This window comes from Rhopilema esculentum, chromosome 13 (genome assembly GCF_057945365.1).
Source record: "Rhopilema esculentum isolate cy_ngs chromosome 13, ASM5794536v1, whole genome shotgun sequence".
In the NCBI taxonomy this organism is placed as follows: domain Eukaryota; kingdom Metazoa; phylum Cnidaria; class Scyphozoa; order Rhizostomeae; family Rhizostomatidae; genus Rhopilema; species Rhopilema esculentum.
This window is the reverse complement of record NC_142827.1, coordinates 10,120,460-10,140,749: the sequence shown is the minus strand read 5'-3', so window position 1 is coordinate 10,140,749 and position 20,290 is coordinate 10,120,460. Positions and strand designations below refer to the sequence as shown.

General features: G+C 34.1%; 2 protein-coding genes across 3 annotated transcripts in view; one reads left to right on the top strand and one right to left on the bottom strand.

Moving 5' to 3' along the window:
- LOC135691897 (uncharacterized) overlaps nucleotides 1–20,290 on the top strand; it is a 32,004-nt gene that overhangs the window by 6,371 nt on the left and 5,343 nt on the right. The window contains exons 1-17 of one of the 2 annotated variants that reach the window (XM_065209896.2): nucleotides 8,494–8,745; nucleotides 10,856–10,917; nucleotides 11,400–11,466; nucleotides 11,940–11,983; nucleotides 12,248–12,296; nucleotides 12,449–12,515; nucleotides 13,071–13,143; nucleotides 13,491–13,541; nucleotides 14,504–14,572; nucleotides 14,865–14,918; nucleotides 15,752–15,805; nucleotides 16,361–16,435; nucleotides 16,710–16,807; nucleotides 17,006–17,163; nucleotides 18,036–18,079; nucleotides 18,549–18,747; nucleotides 19,143–20,047. In XM_065209896.2, coding sequence (XP_065065968.2) covers nucleotides 8,676–8,745; nucleotides 10,856–10,917; nucleotides 11,400–11,466; nucleotides 11,940–11,983; nucleotides 12,248–12,296; nucleotides 12,449–12,515; nucleotides 13,071–13,143; nucleotides 13,491–13,541; nucleotides 14,504–14,572; nucleotides 14,865–14,918; nucleotides 15,752–15,805; nucleotides 16,361–16,435; nucleotides 16,710–16,807; nucleotides 17,006–17,163; nucleotides 18,036–18,079; nucleotides 18,549–18,747; nucleotides 19,143–20,047 — 2,139 coding nt within the window. In that variant the 5' untranslated portion in view covers nucleotides 8,494–8,675. Of the gene's footprint in view, nucleotides 1–8,493; nucleotides 8,746–10,855; nucleotides 10,918–11,399; nucleotides 11,467–11,939; nucleotides 11,984–12,247; nucleotides 12,297–12,448; nucleotides 12,516–13,070; nucleotides 13,144–13,490; nucleotides 13,542–14,503; nucleotides 14,573–14,864; nucleotides 14,919–15,751; nucleotides 15,806–16,360; nucleotides 16,436–16,709; nucleotides 16,808–17,005; nucleotides 17,164–18,035; nucleotides 18,080–18,548; nucleotides 18,748–19,142; nucleotides 20,048–20,290 lie in introns of those variants that run through there. The other variant, XM_065209895.2, reaches the window with a different exon arrangement.
- Nucleotides 445–5,399, bottom strand: LOC135691902 (Golgi apparatus membrane protein TVP23 homolog B). The gene is made up of 6 exons (XM_065209901.2): nucleotides 5,243–5,399; nucleotides 4,761–4,837; nucleotides 3,516–3,750; nucleotides 2,517–2,642; nucleotides 2,062–2,199; nucleotides 445–1,569 (listed from the first exon to the last, which is right to left on the bottom strand). Exons 1-6 carry the CDS (start codon nucleotides 5,255–5,257, stop codon nucleotides 1,528–1,530), a joined length of 633 nt encoding a protein of 210 aa, XP_065065973.2. The 5' UTR covers nucleotides 5,258–5,399; the 3' UTR covers nucleotides 445–1,527.

The window sequence follows — 20,290 nt, the reverse complement described above, 5'->3', positions numbered from 1 at the left end:
TGGATCAAAATCACGTTCAATACAAGCATTAAAATCTCTCATTTCTTTTATTGTCAGTAAACCTGATGAATTTTCCAAAACTTTCATACAAAAAATCAAAGTAAAGTTGAAGTCTTCTTTACTAGCGAAGAAATTTTTTAGACGTTCCAAAACTTCTACTCGAAATCGCCTCGAAGTTTCTTCCTTCAGTAACAAATTGATTTCGCCTGTTTCAAATCGTTCTTTTTTCCAGATTTATTTGTAATCAACTATGATCACGCATGTCTTTTTTGAGTGTAAAAAATTGATGTTATTGATAAATATAGGCACAGAAAATGCGCAACAAAGAATTTTTTAAATTGCTGAAATTTCCCAGAAATAAAGCACTCTATTGAAAAAAGTTTTTGACAATAATAATTTCATTGCTACCCCCATGACCATATATATCTTAATTGTTGAAACCCTTTTCATGAATGAATTAGTTTATTCATCCTGTGCCATCCTTTTGCGTATACTTTGGTATGGCAATGACTTTAAAAGTGAACAAAAGACTTTTTGGCATCAAATTCTAAAACTTGTGGAAGATTAAACGTTCAGCCAAAATTGTTCCAAAATTTCAATTGTCAAAGTTCTGTTTTTGCATGAAATTTGTTACCCCCCAATATGTTCAGTACTTAGAACATAGAAAAATGCAAGGATCTTACAAAAAACAAAGATCTGAGTAGGTGTAGGAAGTTTTCTTGAAATTCTCAGACTCAATGCACTACAAGTTTTTAAGCGTTTTTAGGTCTCTCATAACAGCTGTCTTGAAACTTTGTTGCTGTGTTTGTTTGTAGTAGTTTCTGTGATTTTATTAGCCTACTGGTTTTTACTGAGGTCGAGATTATGACACAGTTTCAAATATGCTTATGAATGCAAACTTTCTGCCTGTCTCACTTTTTGGCACAATAATGCTCAATCTGTTTAAAACTTTTTGATGCTCTGAATTTCCTGAAGTTTTCCTTACTTGTCTTCGTTGCAAGTTGCTCTTTTTTGGGTTTGTCTATAATCCCTTAGTACAGGACCCTTATTGATAGCAGTACTTCATTGTACTGCAAAGGCTGATCCTGTACAGATATGTATTATTATTTTTGCTATTATCATATTATATAGTTATCTAAAGTTGTTCATGATTGATTAACATTAAATTGCAGTTAGTTTTACAAACATTTTGTTTTCATGCTGAAACTATATGTCCAAGATTTCTGCTCTAAACTCTGAAAAACTAGTGCCACGGAGCTTCGTTTTTTATGCTAAATTGAGTTTACATCATGTACTCCATGTAAAAAAGGAATACTTTTTAAAGATATAAATAAATACCACTATTTGTGACTGAACTATCAACTTTCAATTTTCTAAAACATCATCTATAGAGATGAAGCCTCTTTAACGAGTACACAGAACAAAAAAATTTTTTTGTTTAGGAATCCCAATAAGAATGAAATTATCTACAGATGAATGTTAGCCAAAGATTCATTAATTGTTCATATACTGGAATGCCACAATTTCTCAAGTTTCTTCTGGTTGTGATTTTGAATTCCTACCGAGCATCTGTAGGGAAAAAAATTATTTCTGTGAAACATACTGCTGAAAATTCTACATATCAATAGGATTAATAACTGCTATCTCTTGATAACTGAAACAATATTACAACTGGTAATTTATCTGCCATTTTGGCAAACATCAAAATATGTCATAGATATGATGAAGTAGAATTTATTAGCTTTCAGAGAATCCTAAGCATGCGATACCTCAATTTACCTGATAGTTGTTGCAACTTTTTCAGGTCAGTGGATGCACTTGTTGCCAATTATACCAAAACATCATCATATCAAAACGTTTATTTAGCAATTGTGGCAATCACAGTATTTACTAGAATCACAGGAGACTTTCTTAAGACTAATTTTACAGTGATATGAATGATGGGAAACTCTGAACAAATGCTTTGAAAACAATATTACAGCATTAAATAATTTAGCAAAAAATAATATTGGTAAGGATTGGTAAGAATATTGGTGTCAGTAATTTGACGAATTAACATACCTGACTTAGTAATTGCCTGCCAAGGAAGGATGAGGCATTTCCCGCAAGGTCTTTAACTTGCTTTTTTGCATCTTTCTTACATTTAATATATCCAATAAGATTTGCAGAGTTCAATGTTAAACCAACAAGTACAATAAGCTAGAAAAAAGAGAAGCCTTATTGATGATGATTATCCAAATATCCAGAATGATCAAATCTAGAACTGTTCAAAAGACAAATTGTCCACAAGAGTAGGACAGAGGGGTTTGTTAACAGTCTGGAAACATGTAGTCACATAAGTGCATTTGTTTGAAATTCCATTGGCAAAATCTTTTTACCACCAATCAACATTTAAATTTACATCAACAAAATAATTCGATAGCTAGCCAAATTGATCAGCAACCTTGGTCTGATTTGAAAAAAAATCATACAGTCAAAACTAACCAATATTAATAAAATGCCATGTAAACACTCACCAGCCACTTTATTTTCAAGGAGAAAATTGCAGCAACAAGAAGAAAAGCCCAAATAATAGGGCAGATAATTAGTCCAAGCCAAAATAATCTTGATTCTGTAGCATTCAATTTCTTTCCACTTTTTTTCTTGAAGAAAGAAAAAGATGAAACAGCATAAAAACACCAACACAAAATAGGATGCATCATTTCTTATGTTTCCTGGGGTCAATTCATTATCTCTTTAAGTGCCTTGTTCCCCTAAACAATGATTTATAAATGAATTAATATTCATAAAAAATCTCATGTAAAATTATATCATCATCATCAGGTACCATCTTTTCTCAGAAGGTTGGCTACCATGACCCTCCAACTATCCCAAAATCTGAGTTTTGGTTTATTGTCATGGTCATAGATAAAACTAAGGGGCTAATAGTAGAGATGGGCCTCCAGAACCACCTCTACAGTGTCTTTAAAGGGACACCATCCCTCTTTCCAGAAGTTCTTTCGCCTGAAGCTGTTGACCCCTGGAGTCCGTACTCCTTGCCGGTCTCCCGCCGAGTTAGCCATTGGCCATTGCTCGTAGACCTGAGCTAGGGAACCTTGCCAGGTGGTACCAGTTGGTACTAGTGGAGGGAAGGGACGCTTTAATTCCCCATTCATGTCCTGTCGGAGCATGCCACTGCCCTATAAAATTATATACCAAGCCTATAAATCTAACATTTCTTTGATTGTTATCAACATTAAGCAATAAGCATTAGAGAATTAATCACAAAAGACAGACAAGTTTCCATATTTTATGAGCATGCTCCTTAATTTGAAATGTTGAATTTCTATATAAGAACTTCTGTAGAGAACAGGACGGTTCTTTGTTGCTGTTTTGAGTCTCAAGCTGAATTGGGTCATCAGGCAACACTTTTACCTGCTTTTTGTTTTATGACAGTTTTCATTATACAGTTGTGTAATTCTATTAACAATTGTTGCTAAAAATTGCTTTTTAACAATAAAATATTTGCAACAAACCTTTCTAGATTCAAATATCCATTTACTATTTCCATCTTCATCAACATAATTCCACCATCTCAAGCCAACCAGAATTCTTCCAGTTATATTTTTTACAGTCCAAAAGTCAAATGAAAGCAAAAGAACAATAATGACAAAACTTGTGATGAAACTGTCACTGAAAAGTCCACAAATCAAGTATGCAACTATTGCTAAAACTCTAAACAGCAGATGAAAAAAGGCAGCAATGGGGTGCCTAAAGAAAAAAGATATTTGCAACTCATCAAAAGAATTGAAAATGCTTGTTAAAATCTTGAAATGAAAATAGAGGTATCAGAAACAGTATTGCACAAAACTTATCAAATGCAACTTTGCAGATATAATGTCAAGTGAAAAGGAATCTATTCCAAGAACAAAAGTTCAAATTGAGTTAATCATGCATCCTGTTTTTTTAAATTTATCAAAAATCATCTTATAAGTCAACAGCAAGCATTTGCTATACAATAAAAACCATTTGACTGAATTTTCACAGATTTTAAAACGAGGAACAAGCGGAAGAGCCCAGTAACAGGGGGAACAACCCAATAACAATCCAGTAACATGCAGAACAACCCAGTAACAACCTAGGAAAAAATAGAACAACCCATTAACAAATGGAAATGTGAATTAATTGTTTCATAAATAACACATTAAGCAAGCACATACACCATGATGAGACCTTCAATCATGTCTTCCTCCTCTTTTGACATCAAATTCAAATAGATTTTCCTGAGATAAAGCCCTAAGGTTTTGGAGGTGTCAGGGCCCTGAGGGGTGCCTTTGGGGCAATGACAAAATACGAGGCCCCCAAAACTTTCAGTGACCATGCCCTTCAGAGAAGCTAAAAATGCATTTCAGAACATTTCTTCAAATAATTTCTTGCAATCATTCAAAGGTTGTGCATTGAAATTGATTTATAAGAAATTTCTAGACGATTGCAATTAAAAATAAATCACTATATAGCAAAAAAATTAATCCAGTTATGAGTTATTAAATCATTCTGAATTTTTCATCCTCTTGTGTTGAACATGGGCTCCGACACAGGTTGGAAAATGGGGGGGGGTGTAAGGGAAAATTTAACACTAATAACAAAATATTTTGAAAAAAGGTATTTTGTCCTGCAAAAGAGTGAGTGCCATGGCCCTCCCGCCCCCTTCGTAGGAGGCCCTGTAATGAAGTACTGCCTTGGGAATCTTGCAAAGGTCTGAGTACATTCGTGCCTTGTACCTGAATTTTGACTTCTTCTCCATAGAAGCATCATCTTCAAAGTTAAGAGAAACATCTTCTGTATCATCCAAATTGGCCTGTCGCAAAATTAAAAAACGAAAATTTGAAGCTACTTTTACTGGTCACGGTATAAAAATAAAATGGTATAGAGTTCTCATATTTTGTTTTGAGACTCACTATGTTGCCAGCTCCTGACCTCCTTTGGAAATAAAATATGTATGCTTGTATGTATGTTCTTAAACGAGAATATGCTGTACAAGAATTTCATAATTTCATTTCATAATTCAGTGTATACATTAGAGGCTTAATAGATGCTGCCTTTATTATTTGCACTCAACCAAGGCAGTAACTCATGATGATGGGCCTAGCCTTTCTAAGCAAAAATATTCAAAATCTTCAACGTTGCGGTCACTTATCGTTTGATTGACTGTCTGATACAAAAAACCAAACTAAACCCTAATCTAATACATAAATCAGCTTACGGCAAGTGGTGCCATTATTGTCGTCCTAGTTCTTTAACGTCCCTTGAGCATCAGCCATCTACTACCACTGTACCTCATCCACCATTTTTTGCTTACGTTTTCAGCTCCTTCGCAGCTTCATGATACGTTTCCAGCTTCTTCCCAACCTTGTCGGGCCATTTGTTTCCTTCAAACTTCACCCTTTATTCCTTGGAGGAAGATAGAAAACGTTTTATGGAAACAGGAGAACTCCTTCTGTAAATTCTGCTGAAAATAAAGAATATGCTTCTATCTTATAATTTCAACATTCTCTTCTCTATGTTATTTCCGCATTTGTGGTTCAGCAGTAACATATTTAAACAAAGGGTGGTACACTTTTGGAAAGTTGGTCGGTAAATTTTACGGATAGTCGGTAAATGTTATAGATTGTCGGTAGATGCGTATCTTGACTTTATTTAGTATATTGGCGTGTATACATTGACTAGCAAGAGTTGAATTTTGGTCGGTGAATACCCGTTTACAATCCCCCCCCCCCACTCCAAATCGTCAAGGTACGCCCATGCACATATTTATTTTTAAGGAAAATATATCACTTCACATTTTGATGAAAAAATGTGTTTTTTGGATGGTCCTTGAATGCATTTACTGATCCCACTCTTTTTTAGCTTTTAGAACAAAGAACACTATTTTGCCACAAAGATACTAGAAGAACAGTTCATTAGTGATATTTATCGATATCACAATTGATATGTCTCAACTTAGGCAACTGGTGGCTGTTACAGAAAGTTGAGCAATTACATTTTTGAAAAGTCATTCGAAATATAAACATATTTATAACCTCTTCAACTAACAAAAAACAACAAACAAATATTTGAAGCTTAAAAATTTTCTGTTATTTCATCTTTTATTTCTCGTTTCTCTACTTAGTTTTTTATTTTAGTGAGAAATTAATTTGAAAGCTACTCTTTTTGGCAGAATCGATGGCAGAATCCGGTTAGTCTTTATGCAATTGAATTTGAATATATAGTTTTGCAAGCAGTTGGGTTTCATCATCTATTATTTGATTATTTAATCCTGGCTAATAGTGCATCAGGTATGTTCAGGGGCGTCTGGAGGTATTGGAGATCCTGCTGCAAGGCTGAAGGCGACACCCCCTGCAAGTCTTTTTTCTTGTGTTCGTCTAAACTAAATAATTTTATTATTTCAAATGCATACTTTTTTAAGTTTGATTTATACAATTCTTAAAATGAAACCTACCACTTTTTGAGTCCCCCTTGACCTTGAAGCTCTTGGGCACGTTGCCCCCTCTCCTGACTATAAATACTAGATTTAACACTGTACATTTACCCATTGAGTAAAAGGCACAGAGAGTAATATAATATCGCTAGCACAGAGACATAGAACAGAGCTTTGGTTGGAGCAGAGCCTAGAAAAACTATAAAACATCAAAATAGCAAAGTGAAACAATCTGACTTTTTCAAAGGCAGGGCGTGATTACCAGTGGGTATGGGAACTAGAGTACCTGAGCAACATCCCTCTTACAGCCCTTATAGTTGAAACCATTAGAAGCAAAAATGTTATTCAGCCTGGCAATCTGTTCACCAATGCATTGGCAAATGTTTTGGAAACACAAATATCAATCAGAACCAAATGCGCCAATTATGGAAGTTTATTGGTGTCAAACTGACACAGAGTTATTTAAACAGTCTATTTAAAGTTTTATATGGATGTGAGATATGGAGTATCTCATCTGTTGTGCAAAAGCATTTGGAGGCAACAGAAATGTGGTTTTTAAGAAAAATGCTGAAGATTTCATGGACTGATAAGATATCAAATGAGCGAGTTTTGGGACATGTTATGCGGAGAAAAGGCATATCGCTAACCGGAAAAGCGGAAGATAAACGAGCAAGAGGCAGACAGAGAATGACGTATTTGAGCAACATCAAAAAATGGACTAACAGGACAAGTGGAAATGAACTCATTCAAGCATGTCAAGAAAAAGAAGTTTGGAGGAGCATGGTCGCCAGTGCCTTAGCGCATGACACATAAAGAAGAAAGATAGAAGAAGATTCAAAGTTATGAGAAATTAAGAGAAGAGGATCCTGATTCCTGCAAGGTTCTTAATGTTTCTACTCCCTAGCATTGATTTAGAAAAATCTCCCAGACGCTGGTTCTAACTTAAGTAATTTCTTCCCAAAAATATATCTTGATAGTACCCAGAAACACACTTAAATTGTGTGGGTTGCACACCTACATTTCCCTGTCTAAAAGTTTATTAGGCATATTCCAAACTAAACTTCAAGCTGATTAGGTAATTTTTGCAGGTTAATATGGGATGGGTAAAATATATGGTATAATATAATATATTCTGCATGCAAACTAAATCTCAATGATTTTAAAGGTGGTTTGATGCTTCAGTTGGGCTTCCTAGTCGACAGATTATGGTTGGGGTGAATGAGGATTCTATTGTCAGAGTGAAAAAGAGCTTTACGCTTGGAGCGTCGTGTGCAGTGACTGAGAAGACGACCTTGTGGAACTTTGAAAAGATTAAACTACGTTTAGATGATCCGGTTGCTTTTTCATGGTGTCATTTATCAGTTAGTAATTAATAGCGCTGCATAGTTTCTTCGAACGACAATCAAAAAATTAATCTTAACAAAAGATGTATCAAGCTTTTTAGATGTCTATTTAAGAATAAAAATTTTAAGATTACGCAATTTGCTCGTGAAAACGATGCTTTTGGCCCTCCTTAACAGACCATAATTCAATTTTAAGCATTTATGCGCAAGAAATTTGCTTAATCAACTTTAAGACTTTGACTTTTTTCCATTTAAACTGTTTTTTTATTGATTACTTTTATATAAACAAAACGAGACTTCATACACGAAAAAGAGGCCGATGGCCCCCAAAATCCCCGTATAACATCTATTTTCGAAATCAGCACCCTCGAATTGACCAAAAGCACTTTTGTCCCATAAATTTCGCCCTCGAGTGACCATTCCCCTATTCTCCGCGTGGTCTATCGTAGCCTGTGTAACAGCCCATCACCCCATAGAAGGAAAGTTCTGATGATTAATGGTCTTATAACAGGCTAAATAGACAATAACTTTTTCATTCTTTTTGATTCATTTCAAAATGAAGTCCTCTATGAACAAATAAAATTTCTGCGAGAAAAAATTATCATCTGCAGACGGGTAACCAAACATGATGAGTTGCATTGAAACATAATAAGTAGTCTGGACCTAGCGGTGTATGACGTAGGACATTAAAAATCCGCCATCTTGACTCTCAGTGTTCCGGCGAAAAGAGCAAGTTAAGTGAAGCGTAGGCTAGTGTAAAACGAAGTCGATTTTTCATGTTATTGAAGCCTTGTAAAACCCCAAATAAGTGAAATAGTGATATTCATTGCTTTAGCCTGTTTTAAAAGCAGCAAGCAAATTGAGATATAAGAATAATGCCAAGAAATGAAGACAGAGTGCGTCGTGATCTGGAGATACTTGGACTAGAATTGTCTGCATCGGAAGGTACGTATGGAAGGCTGTCTGATTTTGGTTCCTATTTGGAGCGCTAAAAAATGTTTGGAAGTTACCTTGGATTTTAGCAGATAATGAATGTACATGGAAGTTGTTGTTGCTTTTTTAGAAGTCCTCGCATTTGTTTTCTTCACTATACGCGAATTATCCGAAGCTTGATAAAAGAAAGTCACGCAATTGATTGTAAATGCGTGCTTTCTTGGAGTAATTTGTTTATGATTGATCACCTGTGTAAGTCCTTTAAGGTTAATTTGGAGGTTTTCCTAGAAGCTTTCCACTAGTGATCCAGTCATTCAAATGAAAAAGTACATTTTACAACAACAATAGGTTTATTTATATAGTTAATGACCCTGTGGCGGTGTTTGTTATATTTCTTTACTCGATGTCGTTCACTTTGCTGGAGATCAAGGAAGTGATTCTGATCAATAGCTTATTTATTCTAAATTAGGAATGCATCTTTCCCATATTGATTATAATGCAAAAATTATTAAAGTTATATGCTGAAACCCATCAATATTTGTTTGAATTCAGTATTTTTGAAATCTTTATTGAAAGTCTTTATTTTTTGGAAAAGCCCTTTGGAAAAAATTTGTAAGAAGCAAAGAATGTTTTTGTTTAGCACAAGTACAATTTATAGGTCAAGTAGATCTACAAAATGGTTCTTGACAAAGGTAGATGTATCAACTGGTGAGAGAAACTTGAACATGAACAGATTCAAAGTTACTAAAATTAGCTTATGGCTTCTAATGCCATCAATTCTTGTTAGTTAAAGCCAAAATTTATGTATATATAAAGATATGTTTCTTGGTCAGGTATTTGTTAATGTTTTGTGCTTGTAATATTACTGAAAAAGCGCTTTAAACACTATTTTTAATTCTGTTGCAATAAGTATCATTTATGTCATACTTAAAATTGTTTTGCTAACTACATTTGCATCTAAATTGCTAGCTACCCAAGGTCTGGATAAGATGTGTTAAATGTGTAACTGGAGTAAAATGGGTAGCTCTTTCTTTCTTAGATATGCAGTTATTTTTGATTCCATCTTTGTCAAGTTTATGTCAGTTTCTATATGGGGGGCCTAGATTTTAGCATCAAGCTTGTTTTGCCCTCAAATATTATTGTACCAAAAACGGTGCCATCTTTGCTTGGTGGTTTTTCTGTTATTTATTTTTGGCATGATATATGACATGATATATATGACATGATGCTTTTATTATCACTGACTCAAATAACTAACAAAAATTGTTTACCTGTTGGGAGTTAAAATTACCATAAAAAACAACCTGCAAGCTGAAGTGTCTGTTTCAACATTTTAAGCTTGTACTCTTTGCTGGTAAAATCTTCTGAACTTTTCGAGTTGAAAATTGCCTAATTTTGCTTAACATTGGTGATTTTGCATTTGCAGCTTATATGTAAGATGATTGCACTCAGTGTTTCTGAAAAGAACTTAAGGTCATCTCTAGCTAGACAGTTCCTTAAGTAATGTTACCTTAATTGGTTTTTGAAACCTGTCATAAATAAAACCTATCCAGTTAAAACCTCTACTGAAACATACATCTCAAATGATGTGCCTTTAGTTACCTTTATAGGGATATTTCATTGTTGAAAATTCTTTGTTATATATTGATGTAGTTTTTAATTGTATTCAGTAGCTTATTTTATTGCTGTAAATTTTTTTACAATCAGGTTTATCAAGTTTTGTATTTTTAAAAGATATGTTGTGAGAAACAAATTTGACTTGGATTAAGGGTCATCTCAGCCTAGTTGCTGCTATGTATGGGATTAATACAGCTTTTATAGCCCAAAGAGACATTTGACATACATAATTTCTTTTATATAAACTTTTTAGTAAATGTCAAAATCATTTGTTTTGTGGTCTTGCATTTATAAACATCATTTTGAACAGAAGCATAAGAAATACCTCCATTTTTATCTACTTTTCAAATAATTTACATCTTTAATTCCCTAAAAGACTTACGTAGAACCATTCACAGCTTTGAATGTTCAATTTTCGATGTCTTTCAAAGTTCTGAGACTTAATTCTAGACCGAAAAGAAGTTTATTTCAGTGAAAAATAATCATGTAATGTTATTATTTGCAGATGACAAGAAAAAGGCTTTTATTAAACTAGCATTAAAACTGCATCCAGATAGATTTAGCAAGGTATGTTGTATCCAAAGTCTTGTCTTTATTTCTTCTTTGCCATTTGATCATTAACTACCCTATTACATGTATTATTTTAAACCTTGGCTATATGTATTATTTCAAAATGTTGATAAATTAATTTTTTTGAATTTTGCATGAAATGATAAAAGAACGTGACAGCTTTTTTAAATCTTCCATTTTATATTTTATACACTTTTTAATATAATACAACTATTATGTATGTAGCTGTTAATTAGGGAGGCATTTATTTCCATTTGGTGTGTAAAGAGGGTTTTCATTATAGAAAGTCTATGCATTTGTTGGTGCTTGTGCAAACTATTTCCTAATTCATTCATTTTTTTGATAATTTCTTCCATAGAATTCTGAACATTTTAACCTTTTTAGCAAGTATATTTTCCATCTACCCAATTTTTTGTTGAAATGAAGGCAGGAAATTTTTAGATGAAATGTCATATGTTCTTTTTGATGTTTTTATTTAGAGTCCTGATGATTCTATCAAAACAAAATTTCATGAAGTATGTAAAGCCTACAAAAGGTTAACATCAGGCAAGTGCGATTATTATATTTATTGCTTTGCTTTTTTGTGCAGAACAATGAGTTGCCTGAGATGCTGAGAGTCACCTTTTTATATCTTGTTCAGCACCTTTACAACTTGCCTTACTTCTATTTGATGTTATTCAACAAATCAACTGTTTTGCACAATTTTGATTTGATTTGATTTGCCCATCGCTATACAGTTTAGCATCAAATGGTTCTGTATATACTTTTTTGACAATATTCACACACAATTTTCTGTATTTTTAACATTTCCTGTATATGCACCACTGTCTACTGTATCTGTTAATAAACCAAATAACATTTGAAAGCATCAATGCAAAAAAGGGTTTATTGAGGTTTGTTGTAATGGCAAGCCAGAAAATTGTCAGAAAGATCAAATCGTAACCTTGATATAATCTCTGCATGATTTCAACTGAAACAGTATTTATATATATTGAAGTAAACTTTGTCTTTATTTGCAGACCACTGTAATACATCTGACTGGAATGTTGATAAAAGCGACGAGGTTAGCCTTAAAAAATTCTATGATCTCTTTGTTTGTTTTTCAGTATGTATTATGTAATTGTACAATACATGCCATTTTAAACAAACTGTGAAAATATTTCACTTAATCAGTGTATAGAGCAATGTGGTTTATATTAAGTTGATGTATAGACCTAAATATACTGCCACTAATAGTCTAAATACTTTCTATTTTTTAACATATGCCGTAGTCTCATTAACTAAAAAAGAAGTCCAGCTGTCACACAGATGTTTTCCAATCTTTCAGATATTCTTCAGTCTGCTAGCAGATTCATTACAACACAACTCAAAAGCAGGTATATATCAGAGATCGAAATTTTCGTTTGTAATATTGTATTATTTTTCCAGAATCTTCTTTGGATTACATAAGATTTTCAGTCTTATTCCTGTAAACTTAGTTCTTTTGTTATGGCCAAATTTAACTATATATATTTTGTATATTTTTCAGCTTTATACGGACTTTTCTCAGAGTTACCAAATCATAAATCACATTTTCAAAATGACAATGAATACAGGTTTGTAAAATAGAATATTTATGATGTATTTTCTTATTTATTGAATGTTTTGAAAATAGTTTTCAAATCATCAATCTTTTTATGTTGAACAAGAGGTTCTTCTTTAATTGATGTGGTTTATAGGGTAGCTTTCCTTGCAAAAATTTCATGAAGCAATGACCAGATTTCATTCAAGTATGTAGAAATTGATTTAAATGGGACCACAGGCCAAGGATTCATGTGCTATGGGTTTTTGGCTATCAAGCCACTTGAAAAGTTGACAAGGTTGATAATTATTAGGGGGAAAATGCAAAGAACACCATTGACTACCTACTGAGCTCCTAGGAAATTTGTATGGCAAAATTCAATAGTTAAGAAAGTCAGTTCTGTTAAGCATTGTTATTTGACTTGATTTATTTGACTATAATAGCATGAACTGAGCTAAATTGAATTGCACCCAAGATGGAAACACCAGTATGAACGGGCTCAAGTTCAAGCATTGCTGCTCGCAAGGCCTGTCTATACCTATAGCTGAAGTGTATTATTTTTTGGATCTAAAGCAAAATTTCCTTGCAGATGCAAAGAGGATGCATTAGATGAAGATGAGGATGAAGATACAGAATTCAATAGGCTTATAACTATTCTTATGGTAACTTTTCTTATTTTTATAACTTATATTTTATGTTAATCTTCCTAAAGTTGGTTGATATTGATGTTCAGTGAAAAAGTGTTAAAAGGATTAAGTGTAGCAGTAAGGATCTCCCTCCTTCAAACCTGATGGTTACAAAATAAAAAATGGAATTTCAAATTACATTCATGAAACCTTTTTGTCATGTTTTAATTTAAATAACATCAATGGTAGATTGTTATTTTCCTTGTAAATTGGTTTAAGTGCATTAAGGATTCATGTGATCATGGCATCCATAATTGACCTCAAATTCTCAAGCTTTCTGATTCTTTTGGTGCAGCTATTATAATTGTATTTATCAACCACAGAATCGTCTACAAAATGGAAAATCATTACCTGCTGGGCTAACACAAGATAAGGTATGCACTTTGCAATAAACTTCGATATATTTTCTCTATCTGATTTTTTTGTCTGATTTTTAGATTATTTGTCTGATATTTTATTAATTTGTGTTTGTATGATTCAGATGATATAAGATTTACAGGCTTGTATTGTACAATAAACAGAGTTGTTAGAATAAGTAGGGGCTCCAAACCTGTGGAACTCTCAAAAAACAGGAAGGACAAACGAAAGAGGAAGCGTCTTAGACAATCTTGTAAAAAGTGAAGCAATGGTTTAATGTTGCAGTTTTTTTGCCCTGTTGAATTCAACTATATAGTTTTAATTATACTCAGAATTTTTATTCAATAACTTGAACCCCCAATCTAATGGGTAATGATCCATCAATTTCAGATTCCAAGGGCTTAGTATAAAAAATTTATAGCATACCCTTATTTCTATTGATAGTATACCTAAGTGTATTGTGGTCTAAATATTGAAAATCAGTCATTGACATGACCTTATACATTACAGCTAAATTATCGCTCCATCTTTGGGTGTTTTATAATTCAAAATTAATTTTAATTTACTAATGTCAGGAAAAATAGGGTATTCCCATACTCTTTGTGTATGAGATTTTCTTACATTGATGGTCTTCATGTCAAAACTAAGCCCATGAAATATGTAAGGTGTACATGTTTGTTTCATTTGTCTTCAAAAGCTTTGATATTCAGCTAACCTTTGCATTTAGACCTCTTTTTTGGCGATTGTAATTGCACTCTCTGTTTGGTCTGTGTCTGGTTAGGTTTTGTGAGAGATTTAAATGAGATCCTGTTCTTTTTTTTGTTATTTCACAAAGACTTGGGTAGCCACTACCAGTTATCATAAAGCAATAGAGTTACACATTTCTAAAGATATTATCCAGTGCCATGCTCTTACATGCATGAAAGTACAATTTTTAGACAATGTGCACATATCAATTTTTAGTTTTTACTTCTTTTAGATTTCAAAATTAAAAGAGGATTTTATAAAACATAAAGAAGCTACCAAGAAATGTATAGAAGATGAAAAGGTTTGATGATTTCCTTGATTAATTTGAAACAAATCACTGTGGATGTTATTTATCCAATACAAATGTGGAAGTGTTGGTTTCTGGGCTCGTTGGATAATAGCATTTTCTTTGGCAGAAACAACAAAATTTTATTTACTTTGTTTCAGTTTCGTGCTTGAACAACTTATCATGCTTCATTTATCAAAGTCTGACTAAGACTGTGTTGTGGAAAATATTTGTAGTTGACAATTGAAATCTTGCATGAGATTATATTTTGTCAACTTTTAACTCATTGTGTATTTGTTGTTAACAGATAACAACTACAGCAAAGAAACCAAAGGCTACAACCCAGGTTCCTGTGACAAAGGTGCATATTTACTTTTTTTAAATAAGCTACAGTGCATCCTCTTTTATCCGAACAGCTTGGATTGAAATGTGAGAAAGGCCATTGGGATAAGCCGGAGGTTCGGAAAATCGAGTATAAGATTCTTTGGTCAAGAACAATTACACACAAATAAGTTTTAATCAGTTGTGAGACGAGTGTAAAATCTAGATTTGCGTGCATTAGAAAGATTAGATCTGTTTGTCAGATGTTTGCATTCTTTGGTTGGAAAAACATTTAAATAGAAAATCATTTTGTGCCCCTCAAAAAGTAACTGAAATACACGTTCGTTGATCTCACAGAGATTCGCTAATAGAGATATAAAAAAGTTTGAGCCCTTTTGGATGCTTTCAAAACAAAACTTCATTTTGTCGATAGCTCCTGGACACGATTGCACGAATTTTATTTGGGATGAACTTGAGTTAGTGTTCTGTCAAATAAAGTGTTGTTTGGATATCACAACTTAAATGGTGCTCAGGTAACCAGGTTCAGATAACCGAGGCACTGTATGTATGTTTTCCAATATAGCATATCCAGCAAAGCTTAGTGTTTAACAGTAAGTAAAGTTTTCTAGCCAAGTATTTGATACAAGAATAATCGTTACTCAAAAGTATGTAGAATAGAGCATTATTCACCTCATAAGCTTGGGCAGTAGAGCTTAGGTGGTATATAATTTACATAAGTCCAATTAGTCAGACAAAGGCAGGTAAGAACCCTTGGTCTATCTTTTCTCGAAGAGTGGTTTTTCTACTGGGAACTGTGATTTTGAATTGGCTCGCATTCTGCATTATTTTCTCTAATTGTGTTCCATCTTTTAGCCCAAACCCAAAAGTAAAAAGCAAATGATAGCCGAGCAACGTAGACGAGAAAAGGTTGGTATTTTGCTTTGCATTGAATTAGATACTTCAATTCTGTTGACCAAAATTGAAATCCGAGGAAAAAGAGTAAATGGAATAGCGCATCCAGCCACAACGTTTGTGGAGTTATCTTGTGTAGGGCAAAAATGGGGAATCTGCAGTTCGGCAATGGTTGGTGGCTCTTGGACCTAAAAGAAATGATATAACAAAGTATACCTGGTTTTTGTGTGAGCTAAGCTCATCGTGGCCCGTGCTGATCTGCAAACATCTAAATCTAGCCTCCAGGGAAGAACAATTGCCTATCTTAGGTATAGGATTATCAGTTAGATAAAGCTCAGTAATATTTTTATAGTCGTAAAAGAACAATCAGTTCTTTGATCTCCTGGCGTAGTGTCCTTTGTTACTTCATAAAAACCGGGAACTGCGTTCCAATCATCCTGCAGATTTTTACTTCTTTGTTTTCAAAACATATAAGATGTGTCAAGAGAACGAGTAAAAGATCTTGCGAGAGTATCGATCTATTTTCAAGTGTTGATACCTTTGTAGAAAGATAGTAAAACCATTTTTTAGGAAATGGCAAAAATAGCTGCAGAGTTGGACGAAAAGAGGCGACTAGAGGAAGAAAAAGAAACAGCAAAAAAACAGGCAAGCTTCTTCTTTAGGATGAAATATTTTTTACAGTCTTCCTTTAACGTGTTCGCGTAAGAGTGTATTTTGATGCATATTTTATGTACTTCAATTCAAGACAGTTGTTTAGACTTACTTCCAGTTTGACTTTCATTAAATAAACTGATAAACGAATAAATTTTCACGCAAAAGGTAAATGGCTGTAGAAACTTTATATATTTAAAATTTTCAATTTACATTTTTGTTATACATGTATACATATTCAACCTTTGATAACAAAATTGATTTCCAGCTTGAGGAAGAAAAACAACGGAAGCTTGAGGAAGAGCAGAGACGACAGGAAGATGAAAGAAAACGATTGGCAGCTCAAGCAAAGAAGCGTAAAGAGAGGTGCATACGTTTGTCGTTTTGTGAATAGAAGCGTTTTGAAACGACATATTTGATTTGTCAAAAATAACTACTTTTTTGTTGATGAGGCTCTTTTAGGTCATGACCCGTTTTTTAATTCAATTTAGACCAGAAAACATCGTGCATCGCTTTTACTCTAAACAATTCCTACAAATTTGATCAAACGCGTTTCTTTTTTAGAGAGGACAGGGAAAGAGAACTAAAACAACAGAAAGAAAATGAGCGTCTTGAAAAGTTAAAAAAGCAACAAGAGGAAGAATTAAGACGAAAAGAGGAAGAAAAGAAACGAAAAGCGGAGGAAAAGGCAGCGAAATCCAAAGCATTAAAGGAAGCTAAAGGTAGCCATTTTGATTCTGCTACCTAATGATGTTATTGCTAGGCTTCACTTAAAAGTTGAGATTTCAACATAACAAAAATCTTTAGCGTTTTTTCTACAGCTGTCTCTTGCAAGCTTAAAAGGAACAATTATATGACTTTCTGAAAAGGTTTTATTGCACCCAACGCATGGTTCGCTCATGTAAACTTTGTTGAAGAAAATGAGATAGAAATTATAGTCAAATTCCAAACCAATATAAATAGGATTTTTGAATATGCGTATTTGAAAATTTAATGAAAATATGTTTTGGGTCTTTTCAAACGCGCTGAGTCTTTCAAATTTTCAGAGATTATTTCTGTGAATAATGATTTAACAGTGTCAGTTCACAATCAACATTATTGATATTGAAAGCTCTGCCAGGTGTTATGCTAATACCAAGTGTACGATTCGCTTAACTTTGAGTTTGCTTGCGTAGTTTCCTAAATCGCGTTGGTGTGATTTTAATCTTCAGTTTGGTTGATTTTTTGTTCTTTAGAACTGTGACAATTCCCAACCCATAGAGCTTCGTGTTAGAATTAGCTAGCTTTTAGCGATTTTGGGACGTTCAAAAGCACGAATTAGATTGAAGTTTGCACACTGCCTCGCAAAGAAAGCACGATTATGCTCAATTGAGAGGACCTTCTTACAGCATTTTACTAGTATTTATTATTGGTCCTCCATAGTGATATGTTTAAAATTTATGGTATTACCTACAGACTCTATTAATAACAAAACTGATGACTTGAGTCACGTCTTGCAGTTTTGAAAAAAGTTTCGTACAAAGGGTATGCCAACATGTTTCCAAAACCGTTTGCTGTACCAGCAGTTACAATAATACTGTTATAATTTGTACAGAAAAAGAAGAAAAGGAGAAACAGGATCAGTCCAAAAAGCAACAGGTATGAATCGTCAGCATAAAATCTTTTCATTGGAAAACCTTTTTATTTGCCATTTCTCATTTGTTCTTCCTTTTCTTGAGCTGGCCCTGATTCTTATAATTGCCGCTGTTTTTCCTTCTACACTGCTTGGAGATGTGTTTGTACTTTTCAATTTTGTAGAAAGTTGAGTTCTATTGCCAAGACGTTAGCACTAAATGCCTAGACCACAGTGTACTAAAAATATTAGTGCAATGTGAACATTACAAAATTTATCTGACAAAAAGCCTTTATTTTACCTATCTTTAGTTTAACAGCCCACCAGACAGGGTGTTTTTTTATTTCAACGTCATTGGTTTGGAGGATTTTTACGCAAGTGTTGGGAATATGTATTTTAGTATGCTATGTTTTTGCTTTTCCATGCAATCTTCAGATATGTAATTCTGGCTAAAAGATTCTTCCTCTTAATAGTGTTGCTTCGCTTTATCAACAGGGAGCAAAAAGAGCAACAACAAATGCCCAGCAGCAGTATCAACCACAATACCAACAGTACCAACAGCAACAACAAAAATATCCAAGAGAAGTTCCTCCTAGATTTTTAAGACAGATGCAACAAAGGCAAGGGCCTACGTCAACAGATGTAGAGCAGCACCAACAACCACAACAACAGCAAAATCTGCAGCCTAAAACACGTATGTCTTTCAAGCTTTGGTAACTTAGCCGCATGGCAACTCGTATTGCCATATTTGTGAAGGAGCTTCAATGAATGATGTATTAGTCTCCTTAGAACTGCATGCAATTGCTGTCTGAGTAAGCAATAGGGTATACGAAAACCGGCCCTGGTACATGAAAACTGTCTGAAAATTCCAGTGGTTGACTAATCTCTTTATTTCTTAAGATGCAGTATTTTGGCCATATAAAAGTTTTGATGATATGATGATGATCCCTCTAATAAAATGTTGCGAGTAATCTAAGGTTCTAATAAATCTCTATCTAGCAAAACTTTGGCAATGAGCGTCCTCTATCTAGTAAAACCTTAGCAAGAGTTTTTTGTTTTCATTTATTTATTTATTGCTGTTTTCCGCAGAGACCGTTCGTAAAGATCAAAAACAGCAAAAGGAAGAAGGAGATTGGGACAGTGGCTCGGATGAATTGGCAAATGTAAATAAGTCGCAAGAAACTCGGAGTAAATGGACTGAGAATTCAACAGGAACTCGTAATGAAAACTGGGGGCAAGAACTTAGTAGTGGAGGGGGCTCTTTGTCTGATTGGGGAACTGTAAATGTTACTGAGGACTGGGACGCACCTGGTGATTCGCATTTTGGATCAAATTGGACAGAACCCCGGCAAGAAACGACTCAACTAGAGGATACGAAAACAAGTGAACCTTCTGTAATAGGAACAATCGGTAGCGAATTGAAAAGCGGTAAAATACCTAAGAAGGATTCGATTAGTGGACAATTCGGGGTGATCGGGCAGCCTGTGTCGTCTTCTAAGGATGTTCCGGTTGTTGATCCTAAATCAGAAGCAAATTCGGATTTACAAACGGAAAGGCATGAGCCAGTTGTAAATGTAGTGAGGGATCCGCTGTATAAGGACGTTATAGAGAAAAAACCACCCGAGTCAGGGGAAAAGACTTTAGTAGATGCTGGGACGAAAGATCTTGAAGTAAATAACTCTCAAGGGTCTAAAACACCTAAATTAACCGGTTGGTCAGGTCTTGATGGATTTGAACCGTTGCCTAGTTACGATAAGGGCTCGGGCGTATCACAGACTGTTGCTAGTGTTGTCGAGGATGAAAGCCAATCGAGAACCAAAGTGGAAAATGTTGTTACGAGTAACCATAAAAACGTGATCAGCGACACTCAACAGCTAGTGAAGAGCGCGACAGTGGAGAAAAGCAGTGGTAGTAAAAATGCTGTCAGAGAGGCTGAGGGTGTAAGGGAGGCTGATGAATGGGGATGGACTACTGCCTCATCAAAGAAAGCAAAGGTAAGGGTTTGGGTTTGAGCGACTATGTTTGAATCATGTTGAAACTTCCGGGTTGATAATCTTATTATGTTTGAAACCATTGGTGTAGGCTAAAGAAACAGGTTAGCCGAGTTTTTGTAGCAAATTCTTGATACTAGTGGCAAGTGTGTGTCACAAATTTGACCAGATCGCAATTTCAAAATTATACCGAAATTGTCATAAAATTATGCTTGATTTACAAAACTTATGCTAAATTTCAAATCA